The sequence below is a fragment of the Salvia miltiorrhiza genome, chromosome 1 (assembly GCF_028751815.1).
Source record: "Salvia miltiorrhiza cultivar Shanhuang (shh) chromosome 1, IMPLAD_Smil_shh, whole genome shotgun sequence".
Lineage (NCBI taxonomy): Eukaryota > Viridiplantae > Streptophyta > Magnoliopsida > Lamiales > Lamiaceae > Salvia > Salvia miltiorrhiza.
Window position 1 is genome coordinate 4,955,121 of NC_080387.1, and position 22,592 is coordinate 4,977,712.

Here is a 22,592-nt window from a genome sequence, read left to right on the forward strand (position 1 = left end):
TTAAATATAATTCTAATATTAAATAGATAAGTTAATATTTTATTATGTAAATTTGTTGACCAATCAGAAGGTACTAGCTATGTGTCAAATCTACATAAAATATTAAAGATTTTTTTTTGTAGATAAATAAAAATAATGAGAAACCAATCAAATTGCGCTATCACAGTCCTCAAAGCCCATTATTATAGACAAATCACTACTAAAAAAAACGCTCATACGTAACGGTAAATTTCCGTTATGTATGTACCAAAATTACCGTTGTATATAGTGGTGTTATGTATGAGGGCGCTCATACATAACGGTAATATACCGTTATCTATACTATGTATACATAACGGTACTAAGAGGATATATAACAGATGAAATACCGTTGTGTATAATTGTAATACGTAACGGTAAAATCTGTTATAAAATGTATTTTTTCCGTTATGTATTGTAATTATACATAACGATTTTTTATATTTTTCATAACAGTTAATTACCGTTTTCTTATGATAGCATACATAACAGTTTTTTACCGTTATAAAACTTATTTTTTCTATTATAAAATGTATTTCTTATACGCTTTGTTGTCGTTTATACATAACGTTTTTTTGTATTTTACATAACGGTAATTTCCGTTATGTATTTTCAAATGCAGAATTCAAGCATTTTTTTTCCTGTTTTTGTAATTTTCTAAATACAAATTATACAATATACAATATCCTCAAACACAGCATATGCTACAACCAAAACATATATTATATAAATATTTAATAATCCAAATAACTCCATCCATAATCAAACTGTTAAATATTAACCAACCAAGTAATGTATCTAAGTAGCTAGAATAGTCAATTTACAATTTTCAACAAAAAATAAGTACTCTGAAGCGGCTTTCAGTCAACTACATTCCATTCATCCATCCAAACTTTCATCCTGCAAAAATGCGAAATGAAATCTGAAAATCAAACGCAATGAATTCTAAGTCTGATGCATTGTGAAGGTACTAAATCTTGATGATTTACCCAATTCATTGAATTGATCCCAAGCTTCCTATCCTGCACATCTCAAACATAACACAAGTCGAGAAAATAATAGAGCTGTGATTTTCATTACAAGTTAACAAATAATCTCATCATAACCTGTCCATAGTAATAGGTAAATCACCATCTGCCCAAACAACTAAATATCATCACTTAGTAAGACATTAATATTATATATGGACTTACATAAAAAGCCACAAACTGCCCAAACAAGAACATCTCATTTGAAGCAAAACCCGAACCTGCACAAAGTCAAGAAGCATAATTAATTCATACTAAGCAAAAAATTAATTTGGAGAAGTAACTTGCAGAGCAAAATCATAGAGAAGAGACTTATAATACTCAGTTGAAAAAAAGTAGTTCACCTGCTTGTCTTCTAGTGAATTCAGCTTACCATCCTATAATAGAACATACGAATTAAGAGTCAAACAATTATGCAACGTATGAACCAAGTACCTGAATTTGAGCTCTGTTACCAACAGTTATATTAGAGATTGTCCAACAAACTTCATTTTTCATGCTTTTTGACTAAATTCAACTGTGAATTTAACTCATTTCCATCTTGCAAGCATTATGACTAAATTCAACTATGAAGTCTTGAATTTTCATTTTAATTAATTGCCTGTGAAATAGTTGAGATTAAAATAAAATATTCTGAATTTTCAATATTCAGAAACAGTGTTGGTAAGGCAATGTGTCACTAAAAACAATCTAAAAGCAAAGATATTAAGTAAAATATATTGCTGGCCATGTATCACACAAATACTTGAAGGATAAAGAGGATGAAAATGGTTTAATATAGTCTAGCAATGTAAGAAATTAAATTTGACAGTTTATTTACAACAAAAAGAAGGAAGAAAAGTATTTGATCATGTGAAGATGTGCTAGTCATTTATGAGACCTTATACAATGAAACAAAAGGAATCAAGAAGTAGTGCAGTAACAACATTTATATGAACAACACAGACTCAACAAAGCATCATGGCGGCAGAGTATCCAAACATATTAGCTTAAACATTCTTCACCTCATTCTAAATCCCTCCTTCATTTATTTCAGAATTCCCGCTACCATCATAACCAACAAAACAGCCAACCAACAAGGTATTTTCATCATTCTTACTCTTCCTATTACTGCTAGACAACCAACAATACATGTTCAGTTCCAAGAAACGCAGAGAATAGATGAATGTCATAATCTTTTTATTCATATAGAATCAACAGCCTATAAGCTTTCACACAAGTCAAATGCATTGTATACAAGACACAAACACCTATATCATGTGATGCTCTATGCTTTCTGATTCGTAATTAATTGTACTTTATTCTCATTGAAAAACAACAAAAATCTTACCTTGTGAAGAGAGGGAAAGGTAATGGTGGTGCCAATGCCATTATGAGAGACGATAGATTGCTACAAAGAAAGTTGACTTGAAAATAAGCATACCGTTTGCATGCGCTGTAACTTAACATTCTTAAGCCTACATATCATAGCAGATAAACCTTGAATTGTATCTGCACTTATACTTTTTCTTTCACATGCATTGTCCAGAGACGGATGCACACTGCAAATTGTTGATTTGAAGTTCATCCCAAGCACCAAGCACATAGCATTCACGATATTCAATAGGTGAAGCAGCTGCTGTAGGCGTTCATCCTGCACAAAAAAATCAGTGAATTCAATAAGAAAATGAAGTTTGTGTCAACTCCCAGTTGCAGCAGAGGGCTCCAAGAAACAATGGGATCTATATGCTTCCAATCATTTTACTGTTATAACGCTGGGCGAGGTATACTGAACCAGTGTTACTCTCTGAAAATAACCAACAAATATTACGATAGGTAGCAAAACACATCAAATAACAAAGCAGATAATAATTCATGCTTAACATATTGATAGTCTACACTACAAGTATGACAAGCAATTAAGACGACCTACCATCACTTCGGAAATGACCATCAATGGCCGATGAGGCTGTGCAAGAGACATGATTCCTGCCCAATTCACTGGAGTAAGAAAGCACACAACAATTGGATAATATATGCACAGAATATGGGATGTAGATGGTCACATTAGCTTAAAGAAAATAGGAAAACTAATTCAAGTTCCAAAGGAAACAACACAAAGAGAAAGGCTTAGCTGCTTCACCAAAACAAATCAATAGAACCATGTAGTTTCATCAAAACATGAAATTCAATAAAACTAACTCCAATATGGAATATTCAACATCGTGTGAACGAGCATACCGATTGTTAATTCCGTGCAATAATTTTCAAAATTTACACAAAATCTACTCATTTAAACCATTCAAACACAAAAAATGAACAAATAAATAGACAAAAAAGGCTCCCATACAATTGACAGCATAAATCAAAGAGAATTATACATTCAATCTCAATTTACCTGAACAGCAAGGCTAGCGCAAAGATCTAAACGATAATCGCAGCTGAATTTGAAGTTATAAATAAATGAATTGATTTGATTGTTTGCTTTGAAATTAGGCTGCAGAATGAGGAAGGAAAGGAAGAAAGAAAAGAGAAGAATAAAGAGCGAGAGAGAGATAGAGATTACCTGAAGACGAAGCTAAAAATTGATACTCTTCCTTGAATCAGATTAATTGAATTAGATGGGTTGAGTTCCGTGGAGGTTAAGGTCTGCTCCCGGAAGACCTGATGCGTGTGACGCGGCGACGCATCTGCTCGCGTTTCCTGCTACTGCGGGCCGCGTCCGATCGTTTGAATCGTCTCGCGCTAGATCGATTGAGGCAGAGGGAAGGGGCAGCGCTGGCGAATCACCTGGCGCCGAAGAGAGAAGAGGCGGCGCAGCGGGTGGAACTGTTTGTCGAGGTGGCGAAGGAGGTTTACGGGAACAGCGGCGGAGACAGAGTGTCTCTCCAGGGAATGGCGGCGGAGGAGGTTTACGGCGGCAGGCGGAGGAGATGCCCAATTTTTCTGGCGACGAAGGTGTGAGATTCAAAGTTAGGGTTTGAGTTAATTTTGTAAAGTAAGTTTGTATGGTTGATGGTAAAATTTGATACTACTATGTAATTAAATTTTCTTTTTTGATTAAATATAATAACAAATAATTTCCAATTTTATTTATTACTATAATTTTAAAAAATAATAAAAAAATCAAAAAAATTATGCTCATACATAACAGTAGACATAACGGTTTAAACTATCGTTATAAATGACTCTCATATATAACGCTTGTCTTAACGCTGAAACAACTGTTATAAAATAGACGCTCATAGATAACGTATGTCTTAACGGTTCAGTCATACCGTTATATATATTACTAATAGATAACGCTTATACATAACGCTTTATTTTACACTGTTATATATACATTTGGATAACACTACATACATAACGGTTTTACAAAAAATCGTTATGTATTATGAAAAATGCGCTCATACATAACGGTTTTCGAAAAAAACCGTTATGTATTGACCGTTATCCCTATTCTTTTTTTTAGTAGTGAATGCCCATAAGTTCACTCAAATTTCACATATAAATAGAGGTCATTGGAGAAGTTAAAGGCCACCAGAAATTGTCAGAAGAAGAAGTTCATTACGATATTCTCTATTTCTCTTCAACAATTGAGGATTTTTATAAAGAAAGTTATGCATACTTCGTCAAAGTCATCGATCCAAATCAATGTTTGATTCAAAAATAAAATGAAAATTCCAAAGTCATTCCAACCCAAAGTCATCCAAATCAACGTTTATTCAAAAATAAGGTGAAAAATCCAAAGTCATCCAAATCAACGCCTGATTTAAAAATAAGGTAAAAACCCTTTGATTTAGTTAACGTCATCAAATTCAAATGGGAGATAAAAAAGTTATACTTTCCTCTGGTATTTAAAGAAATTTAAATAAAACGAATCAGATGATCAGGTAGCCAGAGAATCATAAGCTGCATATACAATTCATAAATTTTGGATTTACAAATATTTTTATATTTCACTAATTGAACGAAAATTATAGTTTCAATCAACCAATGTATTCAGTCTCTGCGCACTCCTAAGAGCATCCACATTGGTGTTACATGATAGCTTACATGATAGTTTACTTGATGAGGGGGGACCACATTGTGTAAAGAGGCTGCATTGGAATCACATGATAGCCTACATGATTTTTTTAGTTTTGATTTTTATGCTTTTCACTTAAATTTAATTGCTCAAATTTAAATAACACATTTTACTAATAATTAAAATTTCATTAAAATAAAAAACCTAAAAATTACATAAAAATAAATTAAAAACATAATTAAAATTACATAAATTAAAATCCTAGTCTAGATAAGCCCACGACGCTTGAGCATTTCTTGGACCATGTGCTCGTGGGCATCCTTTGTGCATCGCTCATATGCGATGTATCCAGACTGAGGAGTTGCATATCGAGCTCCCTCTCCTTGAGCTCGTTCTTTTTGGCATACTCAGCGGTGATTTTTGACTCATCCAAAAACACCTAACGGATGGACTCGAATTTATACGAGGTCGTCCTAGGGCGGTAAGGTGACTCAAGTCGTCTCTCAAGGAAAGCTTAGCAGGGCTTCGATCGTGCTACTCACAAGAAACAGAAATAAAACCTAAACACTCTAATCGGGTAGATTGGGTCTGACACTCTCTCTTTAATTCTAGGCGTAATTAAATAAAGCTTGTAAATTATCTAATGCAGAATCAACAGGAAGCATATAAATCTATCTAGGCGAAAGATGGGAAGCGGATTAAGAACGCAGGAAAGCCAAAAACCTAGGGTTTTAACTAGCAATCTAGAAAGCAATAGTAAATCAACAACCATAAACACTAATTATCTAGGCGATGAAAACATCAAAAGCATAAATCAAATATCATTATCTAAGTGCTCGATTATCTAGGCAATGCAATAACAAGAAAGCTTGTAAAGATTAACTAATCAAAATGAAGAACTTACAATCGATTCAATGAAAACAACGATCTAGCGGAATCCACAAGTATCAAGAATGTTTTTATCTAACTAAACTAAGGGAAAAAGCATAAAATCGCAGGTGGAGGCTGCTGGGGTCGGAATATCTCTGAAAAACCCTAAAAATGAGCTTTTATAAGGAAAACCGTAACTGCCGACTTCCAGCGACGGTGGACGGCGGCCGCCGTGACACGACGGCGCCGTGGGCGCCTTTCGCTGATTCTCTCCAAGCAATGCACGGCCCGCGCCGTGGGGCCGCGGCCGCCGTCTCGACGGCGGCCGCCGCGCCGTGAGCCGGACTCCAAAAAGTGCTCCCAACGACGCCAAAATGCTCGGTAACTCCCGATTCCTGCACACGACAGTAGCACACCCAAATAACATCGAGCAAGTGAAGGATAGAGCAAAAAGACACGAAGCATGCTCGAATGCACAACAAAAAGACCCATAAAAACATCACAAAATAGGGCTAAACAACCCCCCCACACTTAAATCCTTGCTTGTCCTCAAGCAACAATCACAACATCGACAGAAAATCCACAAGCGATTCTTCTCACCAAACAAACACTAACCAATCCAAATCCTTCAAGATATCAATGTCCCCAATCAGATGTTCAAAGTTAAAGTTTTAAAATGCAACCACAAGGTGATACAACTCAATCCGATCAGACCCAGTTCTCCGCTAGGGGTGAATTTCCTAATGCAATTTCCTTTATAATCATATCTCATCATTTTTTCACATTCTTTCATTTTTTTCACATTTCTCTTCTCTTTTTTTTTGGGGGTCAAGTTATTTTCGCTCTCAATAGACGGGCCATAATTCACGAGATTGAACTTTTGGAGGTGATCCAAAATATTCTCGTGTGGTTTCCCATGCTCATAATGAAGCCATTAGAGGAGCAGAGACCCAGATCTATCAAAAACTCAACAACCAACCAAACAATTCAACACAGAGAATGATATTAGGAATTTGCACTGAAAACACTCCCCCTAGCTTCTACCGGACAAATCACGTCAAAAATTGCTCATCAGGGTGTTGCACCAAAACCTTAAACTAATTACACTTCATTGGGAACAAATCAATCAAGAAAAACGAGGATAACAAACAACCAAGACACAATCCAGAATCGCCAATGAACCACTATCAACATGCGATGCACTTAAAAACAAGCAAGAAAACAAGGCAAGGGGACCATTCGCCCCAACACAAGAAAGCCCAAGAACACCACGAGAAAACACCCACAGGATTTACAAATACCAACAAACGCCCCCCCCCCACTTAAAAACTGGCATTGTCCTCAGTGCAAACAAAAAGAGAGGGGTGAAAGAGGAAACTTCCCTTAATACCGATCCAGTGGTGAGCCTGTAGTGTCCCACGATGTCTGCCTCTCTCTCATCCAAAGAACAAGCAGTCTCCAACGCAACACCCTGCACCAAGCAACAAAAGCAACAAAACACAACACAAACGAAACGAAAGAAAAACTAAACAAGAAAAAAAAAACAAGCAAACATGGGTTGCCTCCCATGCAGCGCTAGATTTTAAGTCGCCAGCCCGACTAAGAGAACCCCTTAACCAAAATCCGATTGGAGCTCCAGCTGCCTTAGCGCCCTTGTAAACACATCTTCTTGAATTGCAGCTGCGGGTCCTCCAAATGAGTCCTCCATACTCATATCCTTGAATGGCCCTCTATCCACACATCCAACGGAATTGAGTGACTCAACCTCATCAAGCTTCTCTTCCAATAGCAAAGCACACAGCAGGCCCTGCTCTTTATCATCTTCCTCTTGCAGCTTTTCCAGCAATTCCTGCTCAATGGCAGCCTCATCCTGCAGGTTAGCAAGGAATTCTTCCACGATCTCGTCCTCCTCCTGCAGCTGATTAAGGAATTCCTGCACAAAATAGTTCTCATCCAAAGCATCAAAAGCTTCAACATAAGAGCAGGTTTGAATTAAGCGAGTGGGGGTAGTAGGTTTTTGATCAAAAACAGAGAAAGTTACCGCTCTACCTGCCCCTACCATACTTACAGTTCCCGTACCCACATCGATGCGAGTGCGGGTGGTAGCTATAAAGGGTCGGCCAAGTAGCACGAGATGCCCATTCTCGCCTCTAATCCCTTTTCCCTCATCAAGTACAACAAAATCAGCTAAAACACTAATCCCCCTCACAACCACCTCAACATCCACGACAAGGCCCCGTGGACTACTAATAGAGCCGTCAGCTAGCTCTATCTTCAAATTCGTGCCTTTCAGCCTTTTATTACCCAATTTTTCAAAAATATCAAACGGCATCAAATTGACTGCCGCGCCCAAATCAAGCATTCCTAAGACCTTTTCAACCCCACCTAAGCTAACATCAAAAATAAAGCTACCTGGATCTCCTTGCTTGGGTGGTGGTTGTTCTGGTGCAACAGGGACAGGTGGCAGTGGCTCACTGGGGCATTGAGTAGCCTTGATTGCTTGCACGGTTCTGCTTCTCCATTTCCCCGTGGTTATTGGGGTAGTTTCCTTGATTACTGCCACGGCATGAGCTTGACGCGGCTGTTTGTCCTGGTTTAGGAACTTCCCAGTTGGTTGTTCTTGCTGCAGCTGATTTAGGGCTCCTGTAAGTTGCCCAACTGTAGTCTCGAGGCGCTTGATGGTAGCACTCTGAGACTCCATGTTCTGTTTGGTCATCTCCATGAAGGACTGCATGGTGTCCTCGAGAGACGGCTTCTGCGGTTGAGCTTGCTTCTGACACTGTTGGGGGGCATTCTGGTATTGCTGCTGCTGCTGAAAATTCCCTTGTTGCATAGGGAAGTGTTGATACTGCTGGGGCTGCTGCTGCTGATAAGCTTGAGTGTAGTTCTGCTGCTGAGCTCTCCAACCCGAATTGGAGCTTTGTTGCCCTTGATTAAAGATAGGCCTCTGTTCAAATTGAGGCCTCCCCGGATAGCTCTGAGCAGCATAGACCTCTGCTTCTCCTTCAGGTGTGAATCCCCCCATGCGATGGCACGCGTTGGTTCCATGACCAAAATCGCCACATATTCCACATCCTTCTGCTGGTGGCGCGTGAACTGGTGGAGGAGCTCTTGGAATCTCTCCCAAGCCTCGTGGAAAGGCTCGTCAGCTCCTTGCATGAAGTTCATTATTTGGCTCCTAATCTCTTGAGTCTTGTGATTAGGGTAGTACTTCAGCATGAACTTCTCACTCGCCTCTCCCCATGTGGTGATGGAGTTCGGCGGCAGGGACAGTAACCACGTTCTCGCCCGGTCCTTGAGTGCGTAGGGTAAGCACTTGAGTCTCAACTGATCCTCGGTGAGTTCCAGCAGTGGGAAGGTCTGCACTTGGGTGCAGAAATCACAGGATGAACTGCAAGGCGTCCTCACTGGGCATCCCATAAAAGAGCGGCAACAGGTTTGAATCATTGGGATTCAGATTATAATTCCGGACCGCCGTGGGAAGCACTATCGCAGAAATGCTAGTGGTCCCAATAACTGGCCTGGAAAAATCTCCCATGTACTGGACATTCTGCTCCGCCATTGCTTCTTGGTCAGGATTAGGCCGAACTTCTTCTTCTTTTTCTTCTTCTTCAGAATGCACTGAAGGCGTCTCCTCCACGGCTTCCAGGATGGGATCGGAAGCAATTCTCTCTTCACAGTTTTCCTCTTGAAACTGTGATTCCACAGGGTTCCTCGAACTGGACTCGGACTCCTCCTCCAGGCTTGAAAGGACCTCACGAGGTCGGTGAATGTTGTTAAAGTAAGGCACTAGCTTTCTCTTCAAGCTACGGCAACCTTGCATACACAACACTAGCAAACCAAATCAAACGCACCGGAGGGAGAAAAAAATAACCGAGTCTAAAGAAATAAACAAAAGAAAACACGGAAAACAATGCAACACAATCAAATGCCTAAAGCCTTCCCCGGCAACGGCGCCAAAATTTGACTCATCCAAAAACACCTAACGGATGGACTCGAATTTATACGAGGTCGTCCTAGGGCGGTAAGGTGACTCAAGTCGTCTCTCAAGGAAAGCTTAGCAGGGCTTCGATCGTGCTACTCACAAGAAACAGAAATAAAACCTAAACACTCTAATCGGGTAGATTGGGTCTGACACTCTCTCTTTAATTCTAGGCGTAATTAAATAAAGCTTGTAAATTATCTAATGCAGAATCAACAGGAAGCATATAAATCTATCTAGGCGAAAGATGGGAAGCGGATTAAGAACGCAGGAAAGCCAAAAACCTAGGGTTTTAACTAGCAATCTAGAAAGCAATAGTAAATCAACAACCATAAACACTAATTATCTAGGCGATGAAAACATCAAAAGCATAAATCAAATATCATTATCTAAGTGCTCGATTATCTAGGCAATGCAATAACAAGAAAGCTTGTAAAGATTAACTAATCAAAATGAAGAACTTACAATCGATTCAATGAAAACAACGATCTAGCGGAATCCACAAGTATCAAGAATGTTTTTATCTAACTAAACTAAGGGAAAAAGCATAAAATCGCAGGTGGAGGCTGCTGGGGTCGGAATATCTCTGAAAAACCCTAAAAATGAGCTTTTATAAGGAAAACCGTAACTGCCGACTTCCAGCGACGGCGGCCGCCGTGACACGGCGGCGCCGTGGGCGCCTTTCGCTGATTCTCTCCAAGCAATGCACGGCCCGCGCCGTGGGGCCGCGGCCGCCGTCTCGACGGCGACCGTCCGCGCCGTGAGCCGGACTCCAAAAAGTGCTCCCAACGACGGCAAAATGCTCGGTAACTCCCGATTCCTGCACACGACAGTAGCACACCCAAATAACATCGAGCAAGTGAAGGATAGAGCAAAAAGACACGAAGCATGCTCGAATGCACAACAAAAAGACCCATAAAAACATCACAAAATAGGGCTAAACAATTTTTTTCAAGTTCTGGTCGGACCGCTCCAATGCCTCTTTGTACTCCGATGATTGCTCGGATCTTGCCGCCTTCCCCTTCCCCTTCGCTTTCGCTGCCCTCGCCGCCGCCTTTGCCGCCTTGTTCCCAATCGGCAGGGCAGACGAGATCTCCTCTGTAGTCTTTGTCCTCTTGGAGGAATGCATGTCTCCCTCGAGGTACATCGACTTGAACTTGTGGTTGAGCCGAAGAATTTTCCACGCGTTCTAGTAGTTGAAGGAGGCCTTATTTGCAGTCCGACTTTTAAAGAGGATTTGGGCCTTGTCCCGGAGCATATCGTCAGAATGGCCGGATGGCCACCGGGTGCGCGTCTCTGCCCAAATACTCTCTCAGAGCAGCACATCTTGGGCCACTCGCGTCCAGTGCCCTTAAATCTGGCGGTGCTTGGGGTTGGCACCGATGAGGGAGATGACACGGGCGACAATCCTCTTCCAATATTCGTGCCCCTTCTGATTTGTCCCACGGATGGTGTCGTTTGTCTCCTCCGTCCAAATTTGGACGATGAGGTCCGTCTCCTCCGGGGTGTAGGTGTGACGGACAGTCTTTCCTCCGTCATCCTCCTCTGCCACCAGCACTTGCCTGTCATGCCGGATCGTGTGGGTGATTTCCTTCCTCCTGGCTGCCTTTCTTCGGTTTGGCGGCACTATGGGCTACCGGAGGCATCTCCTCGCCGGATGGAGGAGCATCCCCCAAGTTACATCCCGACAAATCGGGATCATAGTCGTCAGATAGATCGGGGCACAAATTTAGTGAAGGAATATTAAACTGAAATAATGCTCCGTTTGTCCGATGATCGTTTCTTGGATTATTATTAATTTATCATACAACGATTAATCCTAACATGCTCCTATGAATTTAATTGCTGCACGTTGGAGTTAGGATTACTTACTTGAGAAGCGTATGCAAAGACTGTCAATGATCGAATCGAATGACTCCAGTTCTGATCTTCTGAACTGTATCCCGCTCAGCTTTCACCGTTGGATGGACAACGAACTGTGAAAGTCCCAAGGCAGAAAGCTCCTCACGTTTCCTGCGCCTCTCTGCTCTCTCAAAACCCTAAATAATTAGCGTGTGTATTTCCTGAGAGCAGACAGCTGTATTTAAATAAATAAATACGTATGGGGCGCAGAATTAGTGTAGGGGGCGATTTCTGCTCCTTCTAGGGCTAGGAGACTTTGGGCCAGTCCAGGGACCAAATACAAGGAATAAAGATGGGCATCAAATAAATTAATTATCCATGGTCAGCCCAGACCATAATTAATTTATAAATATTAGTTCATTCCACTAGAGAACCAATATTGACTTACCCCTTTATTGCCGGTGATGAGTCGGGGTTTGTATTTAGACTTATTAAATCCCCATATTTAAAATATCTGACATCCATTAATTAATTAGAGCTCTGACAGCTTAAATTAATTAATCTCTTTGTAATCCTTAAGAAGTACCACTCAAACTTTATTATTGCGCCTGAACTTAATCAACCTGCAGGGTTTAGCACAATAAACCTTATTGAGTTCCTTAAGGGGATGTCATTATCCTATGTCGGATACGGGTACTATTACAGATAATCAAATATCATATATTAACCGCTATCACCCAAGATACAGAGTACTCAAGTTACTATATAACTCCCACTCATAGTAAATCAAAGTGATACACGAATTAACATATATATCTGAAATCTTATTAGTATTAATATTTTATTAAGTCACCGAGATCTTGATTCTTCACTTAAGTCAGATAGAAGAATACATCCCATTGTGGTCCTATCAATATGTTATGACGTACCAGTATAGACAAGTAGTCAAGACAAACTACTTCCATCTATACCGCAGCCTAAACCGATGACTCGTCCTAAAGTCATCTCGGCTGTGATCATATTATATCTCTTAAGGTTATTCCAATTATATGGTCTTCTGTGATCTACAACACACTATATAATCTACTTATATAGAGATAGAGAACATACATATGCAATCATGAACACAAACAGATAGGAGATTAAAACAGTGAACATATGAATCATTGTATACAAGCATAAAAGGTTCTTGCTTTCAGTATACAAATCCAACATTTAGGTCATAGTAATTTGGGTTGTGTGGATCCATGGAGGGTGTAGAGAGAGGAAGAAAGGAAGAAAGGAAGAAGTGAGGAAGATGAAGAAGGTGAAGGAAGAAAGTGAGGAAGAAGAAGAAGAAGAAATAGAGAAGATAAAGAAGAGAAAAAAAAAATAAAAAAAAATAAAAACAAAGGAACAGTAAAAAAAATCACGGAAATCGAGACAGTCAAATTCAAAATTCGATTTTTTTTTAATGGCGCGTGTAAAACACGCGCCTATTTTGAACGACCGATCGGACTATACGTTAGAACGTGTAGCCCTCGTGTAAGGGAGGGCTGCATCGCCTTACATGATGCGAGCCTTACAAAAGTAGACCGCTATCGTGTAGGCGATGCGGATGCTCTAACCGATTTCTAATGGTTCTTTCTCTGTGAACTGAACAGAAAATAGACCATCTTAAAAATTACACTGAATTGACCGAAAGCTATGGATTCATTCGGTTTATGTGCAACCCCATCCCTTTGTCCCTGAATCAAAAATAATTGAAACTAAATTTATTAATTCTCAAATCAACTACCATAAAATTTTAAAAGAAAATTAAATTAGAATCTATAAAACTTCGAAAAAATTATCAATCCAACTTAGTTCGATTTACTTACATTTACGAAAACAAAATATAAATAAATAAATTAAAGAAAATTAACGACCGCAAGAATCCTTTATTTTTTGTGACTGTGATACAATATCGGCTCTATTCTCGCACCATTTATTCCCGCGAAAAGCTCAAATTTAATCTACTCATATTACAGTAATGCCATTCGCCATTTTACTCCTTATACGTATTCTGAGGTCGAGAGTAATTGGTAATAAAGTAATTACATAATTATTTTAAATAATATTGTATAATTATTTGTGTGTATATATACCTCTCTCAGTGCAACTTTGAAACTCATCCCATAAGCCTTTCTCATACAGCTCTTCCCTGCCATTGCAGGGCAGAGACTGGGCGAAAAGCACACACAAACACGCTACATTGTGTGTAATACATACATACATATATATATATATATATATACACACACACCAATGACGGGATCCGATCCGGCATACAATGTTGCCGCCGCGGACGATATCCTGCCGCCGCTGAGCGTGGAGAAGAGGCAGCAGCGGAAGAAGAATAAGAGCGGCGCGTTCGGCATCTTCAGAGCGGCGCTGTACATGCTTCGCAAGCGCACCGACGAGAAGGAGGCGGCGGCGGCCACGAAGAAGGAGAAGAGCGGCGGCGGCGACTGGAAGAAGATCGTGGAGTCGATGCGGCCGCTGCACGTGCAGGAGATTCCGGCGTCGCCGACGCACGCGGCGTGGCCGGCGGGCGACATGTTCGGAGCGGCGTCACCGGCGCCGTCGTGCTCGTCGTCGTCCGGCACTATGAGCCAATACGCGTCAGCAACGAATCTCCGCGATCTGTGCAACGACGATGAGGAGGAGGAGCGAAATCCGGACGAAGTGTTCGACGCCATTGAAGGAGATGAGATGATCGACGCCAAGGCGGAGGAATTCATCGCTCAATTTTACAGATCGATTGACCACCAGAACTCAATCCACCGCCAAAATAGGGGACTATAAGAATCGATCCACACACACATGGTGTGTTGGAGGTGACATGATCATTCAGTAGAAAATGAATGGTTGATTTAGCACATAATGTACTCGCACTCAACGTATACACGTTAGGTATGTGCGTATTTCGATTATCACTATATTTCACATGAAGTAACATGAATAAAACTCGTATACACATTACATATATACGTATTCTCATACATATATACACATTCATTTATTCAATCGGTGGGAAATAACAAATATTTGTGCAGTATAATCACCATATATATTTAGAGGTAATCTCCTGCACACCCGGGTGTATCGTATATTCGGATTGTACCCGACTCGGATCCTGACTCAGTTGGACTATTCTGACCCATTTTTTCTTGAAATGACACTAACACTAACACTAACACGATCTTGGAATGACACTAATTAACACTATTTTATTTTACAAATGACACTATTTCGAAAATAACACTACCACTATTTTGTTTTACAAATGACACTCACACTATATTGAAATGACACTAACACTACGTGTAAAATGACACTATCACTACAAGTAAATGACACTAATATTTGACATTCGGGTAGATGGTCCAATTGAGTTAGATCCGGATCAGGATTCAGGTCAGATACGACCCCGGTGTACCGTACACCCGGATGTACTGGAGATTTTGTGATATATTTATACCTTAACTAGCATTTGCACATAGCATGTGAAACGTTTTATAAATTTAATGGGAAAATACTTTATGTTGTGATGTAATTATTACTTTATGTTATTTGTACGGTAATAGTATAAAATATTTGGGCAAATTGCATGAAAATACCTCACTTTATACCAAGATTTGGTTTTTTGACAATCTTTTCATGTTGTAGCAAAAATTTGAACTACCTTTCAATTTGTTGCAATTGACTTCCGGAGTAATTTTCCGGCCAACTAAATGCTGATGTGGATTCCCGTAAAGTTGATGTGGCATGCCTCGCCGGACGACAAATTGCATGAAAATACCCCACTTTATACCAAAATCTGGTTTTTTGACAATCTTTTTAACTGTAGCAAAAATTTGAACTACCTTTCAATTTGTTGCAATTGACTTCTAGAGTAATTTTCCGGCCAACTTAATACTGATGTGGATTCCCGTAAAGTTGATGTGGCATGCCTCGCCGGCTAATCAAACGACGACGTCTCTAATTACCTTAAACGATGTCGTTTTCCACGATTTTAAGCAAATTACAATTTCTAGTTTTATATATTTGTCGATTAGGGCTTCAAATGTCCTCATTTCTTCTCCCAAATTTTCTTATCTCACTTGAAATTCTTGTTCCATAAATTCTCATTTGCAGCAAAAATCTTTGAACTGATGGATTCTTCTTCTCAAACGGGACGACTGAGCTCATACAATTTCCCCTTAATTACCTCCAAAATTCTGCAGATGCGAAGAACCAGAGCCGTGCATCTTGCAGGCTTCAAATAGTGTGACTAATCCGGAGAGGCGCTACTTCTCATCATATACAAAAACACCCACATCAAGTATCTTGTACTCTTTAAAATATACTTTTATTTAATTCATATGTTTTTTTTCTTTAGAAAATTTATGGAACAAGAATTTCAACTGAGATGAGAAAATTTGGGAGAAGAAATGAGGACATTTGAAGCCCTAATCGACAAATATATAAAACTAGAAATTGTAATTTGCTTAAAATCGTGGAAAACGACATCTTTTAAGGTAATTAGAGACGTTGTCGTTTGATTAGCCGGCGAGGCATGCCACATCAACTTTACGGGAATCCACATCAGCATTAAGTTGGCCGGAAAATTACTCCGGAAGTCAATTGCAACAAATTGAAAGGTAGTTCAAATTTTTGCTACAATTGAAAAGATTGTCAAAAAACCAGATTTTGGTATAAAGTGGGGTATTTTCATGCAATTTGCCCAAAATATTTTTGTAATTAATTTAACTTGATCAAATATTAATGGTACATTTTAAATTATATTAATTTCAATCACTTTTATCAATTAAATATTAAGTTTTTGTTGAGACAATAGAAATATCCTTTTATATGTTTGAAGTTTTGTAAGAGGTATCATATATAAAAAGAAAAAATATATAAATTTGACATGGAATATGATGGAGAATTGATTTGTCGAAATTGGTTCTACAAGATTTATTAATTTTGTACAATTTATTCAATTTTACTTTTGAGCATCATCTCATCTAGAATTTGAAAAATCATAATGGAATTGTGAGTATCATATCTGATGAGGAGTAATATATGCAGAGCAGAGGAATCGTCTTTATCAGAGGAATGGACCTCACCAGAGGAGCGGATATGTCAGGGAAATCACTCCCGATCAAGAAATGGCTCTTGCCAAGAGAAGTCATTTACGCCAGAGAAGCCGTTTACGCCAGAGAAGTCACGTATGCCAGAGAAGTCGCTGAAGAACAGGGGAACCGCCCGCCTGGGGGGCAAAATTACCACTATGCCCCTGACCACGCGGGAAGCATGCTTCGAAGGCGAAATCACTATTTTACCCTTAGCATGTAATCTATAAATAGCCGCACATACACACTTTGTAATCTTACGCTTTCAATACTTTTACTGCTGCAACAATCTTTCCTCGTGCTCTCAGCAATCTAGCAATCTTCTCTCACTTTTACGATCAATCTTTAGGTAAAAATTCACAATTTACCGATAATTCACCAAACAAACGATCACCGTTCATTTATGCTTTACCAATATCATCCCGAGCTTGTAAGATCATAACTAACTTATGTGAATCATTTCGTTTTGAGTTTAAAAGACAATATAATTGAATTATCAAACATTATACCTTCTGGAGTTTGAAAGACCAACCGAGTTTTGGACATCATCTCATCTCGAGCTTGACATACCACTTCTAATTTCTAACCATCATCTAGTTTGAAATTTGAAATATCATAATTGAATATTGAGCATCATTTCATTTGGAATTTGAGATAGCATCATCAAATGTGAAATTATATTCAATCGTAACTCCAATTGTCTAGCAAACACAACCCTAATAGTTTAGATATTTCATTTATATATAAGTAATTTTACTCGTCCAAACCTCCATTAGTAAGTGGTTTTACTACCAATTCTCGACTCATATAGCAATACATGCTAATTTGTCGAACCAATTTAAATTTATAAAAAGTGTACACAATCAAATATAACTTGTTACAATTATGGTATAATATAAATAATATAAGTAACAAAATATTAAAAATCAAATTCAAACTATAGATTTGGATATTATATAATTGATAAAACTCATTTAGAATCTATAATTAATCCTTACCCGTATTCATTTGAAAACCAATAAAAAATTATTTTACTATACATTTTAATTTCATATAATTTTTTTAAAAATAACACGAATAATGCATTTTTAAGAATAATATGCATAATACAGTGCGATGAATAAACATGAGACAAAGTGTTTAATAATGGAGTAATTGTCTCTAAATCCATAATGTTTACCCCGAATAGGTTTTTGCTCCTAATTTAAAAACACTACTTTTATTTACATAAACTTTCGTTTTTGTCTCGAATTTATCCGGTGGTCAGTTTTTTCTTACACCGGTGCCGGAAATGACATAATGGCAGCCGCAATTGACACGGTGGCACATTTTGACATGTGGAAAAAAGAAAAGAAAAAAACCCACCTCATCATCTTCCCCAACTTCCCCCCACTCCCAAACCCTAATTTCCCCTCCCCCCACCTGCCGCCACCATCGTCGTCGGCCGCCGCCACTCTCTCACCCCTCAACCTATCATGTCTCCATCTTCTCCGGCTAACACTCACACAATCACACAGAAATTCACAAGCCCAGATTAATGTAGGCTGGGGCTCAATCAGGTTATTCTCCGGCGGCGGCGATGAGGAGGTCTCGTTTATAAATGAAGATACGTCAAAGTTCTTGTCGATGTTGGGAGAGAGCGTAACAACGGCAGAGGACGAGTCCATTCCTGAATTCTATTGAGCGTGGCCAATTTGCAAAGATCGAAAATTCTATCGCCCCCTTCATCTGTGAGCTAATCGCCAAATCCCAATTCTGTGCGAGACAGTGTCGGCTTGTCTTGTCCTACTCTTGGTGGATATTTTAGAGAGAGAGAATCGATAGGTCAAGGAAGGTGAGGCGGTGGCCGTGGTGGTGGCGGCTGCCATCAATGGAGAAAGGGGTAGCGAGAGGCGGTGCTATGGCTTGAGACGCGTGCGGCGCCATGCACTGCGTGCAATGTGTGTTTCGAGGGAGGGAATCGAGAGAGGGCTGATGGTGGTGCCCGGAATGGCAATGGCTTCTGATAGCACTCATGTTTTCATAGTTTTTAATGTTCATATGATGTTACTTTTATAGGAAATTGAGTGTTGGTTGATTGTTTTGCTCTATCTTGTGAAACATGATACTTGCTCGAACTTTGATGGATTTTATAGGAATCTTGAGATCGAATTTGAAAATATGGTCTGAAATAGAAGTTGTAGTTCATCTCGAGAGGAGTTCGTGAGCGCAAACGGATTGAAAATCGGAGTTTGGACGAGGAAGATATGGCCAAAAGGAATCCAAAATAAAACCAAATAAATCTAAAATAAATCCAAGTAAAATCTTGGCACTTATGGCACTAATCCTACCTGGCACGCGACCCGCGCGCCTAACCCGTCCCTACCCGGTCCGCCTAATTAAGGGTAAAAAACTCCGAAATCGTTAAAAAAAGCCAAAATTTACATTTTTTCAATTAGCGGCCATAAATTGTGTTTTATGATTCATTTTGGCAATCTCAAAATTTCGGTCTTTTAGGAATACATATTTCAACAATATAGCCTTGTTACCATTCTACATGCGCATCATCATACCAAATTACCAGCTATATCGTAAAATTTAAAACTATTCGCCCAAACTAAAAAGTATATTCTCAATTTTCGCCACCCCAACCCTCAAATTAGTTTAATTAGTTCTGAATCTTTTGCTGCTAAATATAGATAAACTAGATTTGCCATTCGTGCGATGCACGAACAATCTTTTATACTATTAAAATTTTAAATTATATATAAAAAATTATATGAAGGGTGTGTGTAAGGAACTTAAAATTATATGGATAGTATATATAATCGTGTAAGAAATTTAAAATTATAACAAATTTGAATTTCAATATCTATATATATATATATATATATATATTCAAATCACCTATTAAATCTATTAAAATTTACCCATATTTAATTTTATAATTATTGCCTTATTATAATATATTTACATAGAAATATGTAAAATGGAATATTAATATTGGTCCCTACAAAAAAAAAAAAAACACGGTGGTTACCAAGTCAATAATAAACGGTTAATTTGATTAACATAGTTATTTGTACTTTTTACAAAATTGCAATTCAAATTAATTTGAAATTAATTTTAAATTAAAAGTTGCCTTTTGATTATTGATTTTGTATTGAATTGAGAAATTGGTGGACATTTATTTTAATTTTGAATTATTTTGCATAACATAATTTATTTTGTTTGACCGTGTATAGTGGATTGAGTAATTTCAATTTAATGGCGTGGAATTAGTTCATCCGTGAATCTAATGGTGAATTAGTAGGGTATGAGTGTATTCTAATTTATTAATAACCTTTATATTACATATATTTTCAAAATTGCCATTGAAAATCAATTTCTAATTGAAAACTGCTGTTTTAATATAGTATAGATGTTTCATTTGATGCAATATTTGCATCTTAACACATCACAAACAATCATGATGGTGCGGATATACAACACTTTATAAATTAAAAGACAAATTACATTATATTCTCAAAAAAAAGAAAAAAAGACAAAATACATTATAATAATTATTAATTATATAAATATGTGGCATTTTTTTAAGGCATGGTTTTATGAAAATGTTATATGAGTGTATTTTAGAAGGAGATAAATGATCTACAAAAATGTATCAAAATGACAAATTGCGCATTCGTGTCACGGACAACATGAAAAATTTTATACATCATGGACGATTCAAATTTTAATAGAATAATTTATACTAGTATTTTAAATAGAGAAAAGGTCTCGTTATAAACGTATTTTAAATTGGGTGATTATAAAGTAGAGTAAAACTGTAAAAGTCTTAACAATGATAGATTTTGTTAATAAGAAGGCGTGAGCTTTATTATTATAAATGAACGTAACAAATTTATCGTGGACCTAGCCAGAGAACAATAGTTACAGATTTCCGAGGGAGAGTATTAAAGTACCAAACAGTAATATTAATATAATCATATAACAAAAGACATTTTGTTCAATCACACCTTATTTTATGTTGCGAACAAAACTAGCGTAAGTGAAGAAATAATTAGTAATTCCTAAACATAAAAAGAAAAGGATAAAAACATCAATCATCATCTAGCAAACTAACTAAACTTATCGGTATCACCAGCCATTGAAATGACAAAAGAATATAGAGTAAAAACACTAAGAAAATTTCAACAAATTAACCACAGCAAGAATTGGTATATCTCAAAATTTTCGCTCTATCACGGTGAGATTGGGGGAAAGAATACCAGTATGCAAAAAAAAAAAAGAACAAAAAAAGCAGAAATAATGTAGAAAACTAAAAGGAAAAAAAAATGGGGAAATTAAATCAGTAGCCATGGATGATTTCAGAGCATTTATTTTTGATCCAGCGAAAACCGTTTCTGATGGAAGCTTTGACCCTACCTTCAACAGTGTAGACTTTGTATTTAGCAATCCGCTTCCGCCGCTTCATCTCCGGGTCGCTGAATCCCCACGGCTTCGCCACCGCCTGACTCGGACGATTCGCATCGATGCGAACCGGCGGCGACTCGGGAGGGAAACTCGCCGGCGGGTACATTTGGTTGCCGTTGTAGGAGGAGTAGTAACCTCCTCTTCCGCTCACTATTTCCAGCCTCCTTTCTCCTCCGCCGGATCGGAAACTCGGCCGACCGCTATCTTCCATACTAAATGCAGAGAGAGAGAGAGAGAGAGAGAGAGAGAGAGAGAGGTGTATGTATTTGCTAATATTCTTATTCTCTGCGGAATCTAATGAGGGAGAATTATTATTTACTATTAAGTAGGGTTACATATGTCCGAGTGTGTTACTTAAGTAGCGTTTTTATGCAATAATTTACGGACTATATGGAAGAAGTAAATCATGCTAGAAAAGTTTTATTTCAACAATAATTTTTTTAAAGAATCTATCGACTATATAGAAGAATTTGTATGTTTTACAAAAATAGAGTTTTCTTATAGCATGTACCAAGTAAAAGAAGAGAGAATGATACGATAAATAAGAATATACGTAAACTAGCTGCAATAAAAATATATGCTTTCAATAAGAACTTTATATACTCCCTACGTCCCACGAAGCATGACACAGTTTCTTTTTTAGTCTGTCCTGTTCCACGAAGCATGACATGTTTCTAAAAATGAGAAAAAATTTACCCTTTATTCACATTTTCACTTTTTCACCTACCACACTTAACACACAAAATACCAATTTCTTAATTCTCGTGCCGAAAAGAAGCGTGTCATGTTTCATGGGACGGAGGGAGTATAAAGAAAGCAATTTTAAAAAAATGATTTGCCCCGTTAGTCTTTATGTAATTACTATCCCTTAAGTTATCAGAAAAATTATTATTATATCATAAAAATATACTCTGATCCCTTCGTCCTAAAAAAATAGTCTAATTTTTTATTTTGTGGATATCTGCAAAAATTAGTTATATTCTAATTATGTAAACTAACTTACAATATATTATTCTTAAAATATTAATTTATTTAGCTATTCTATCATATGGTGGACCTAATTTTCACTAACAATACAATTAATTATTATTATTAATTTTATTTTTAAGGTGACATCCTCCATTCATACTATATTTAATCACTTTTCTCAATTCATATTATTCCCTTCTAAAACTATTTTTCAGGACAGAGGAAATAGTATATATATATATATATATATATATATATATATTAATCATCATTACCAATTTAAT

The 22,592-nt window shown here is 37.9% G+C and overlaps 2 protein-coding genes across 12 annotated transcripts; one reads left to right on the forward strand and one right to left on the reverse strand.

Moving 5' to 3' along the window:
- Positions 1–773: 773 nt before the first annotated feature.
- On the reverse strand, positions 774–4,048 carry LOC131015667 (65-kDa microtubule-associated protein 9-like). 11 transcript variants are annotated; one of them, XR_009098671.1, is made up of 7 exons: positions 3,592–4,046; positions 2,959–3,014; positions 2,377–2,679; positions 1,391–1,423; positions 1,212–1,267; positions 1,008–1,082; positions 774–918 (listed from the first exon to the last, which is right to left on the reverse strand). XR_009098671.1 is itself a non-coding variant. In XM_057944098.1 (7 exons), the coding sequence occupies exons 2-6, from the start codon at positions 3,007–3,009 to the stop codon at positions 1,013–1,015; spliced, it is 420 nt and encodes a 139-aa protein (XP_057800081.1). In that variant the 5' UTR covers positions 3,010–3,026; positions 3,592–4,047; the 3' UTR covers positions 774–918; positions 1,008–1,012. The 11 variants fall into 11 exon arrangements, 3 of the variants coding, with proteins under 3 accessions (XP_057800081.1, XP_057800074.1, XP_057800086.1); XR_009098670.1 differs by having other exon boundaries at positions 1,008–1,124; XM_057944098.1 differs by having other exon boundaries at positions 2,470–2,679; positions 2,959–3,026; positions 3,592–4,047.
- A 9,838-nt stretch (positions 4,049–13,886) lies between these two features.
- On the forward strand, positions 13,887–14,755 carry LOC131015711 (uncharacterized). The gene has a single exon (XM_057944134.1). The coding sequence runs from the start codon at positions 14,033–14,035 to the stop codon at positions 14,570–14,572; it is 540 nt and encodes a 179-aa protein (XP_057800117.1). The 5' UTR covers positions 13,887–14,032; the 3' UTR covers positions 14,573–14,755.
- Positions 14,756–22,592: the final 7,837 nt, after the last annotated feature.

What these genes read in the sequence shown, in the direction of transcription:
- LOC131015667 (XM_057944098.1), bottom strand. Translation starts at nt 3,009, where the DNA reads ATGTCTCTTGCACAGCCTCATCGGCCATTGATGGTCATTTCCGAAGTG. An exon ending in ATTCACTAGAAGACAAGCAG is followed by an intron (nt 1,268 to 1,390) that starts GTGAACTACTTT and finishes GACTTTGTGCAG; the next exon opens with GTTCGGGTTTTGCTTCAAAT. An exon ending in GGCAGTTTGTGGCTTTTTAT is followed by an intron (nt 1,083 to 1,211) that starts GTAAGTCCATAT and finishes TGAAAATCACAG; the next exon opens with CTCTATTATTTTCTCGACTT.
- LOC131015711 (XM_057944134.1), top strand. Translation starts at nt 14,033, where the DNA reads ATGACGGGATCCGATCCGGCATACAATGTTGCCGCCGCGGACGATATC.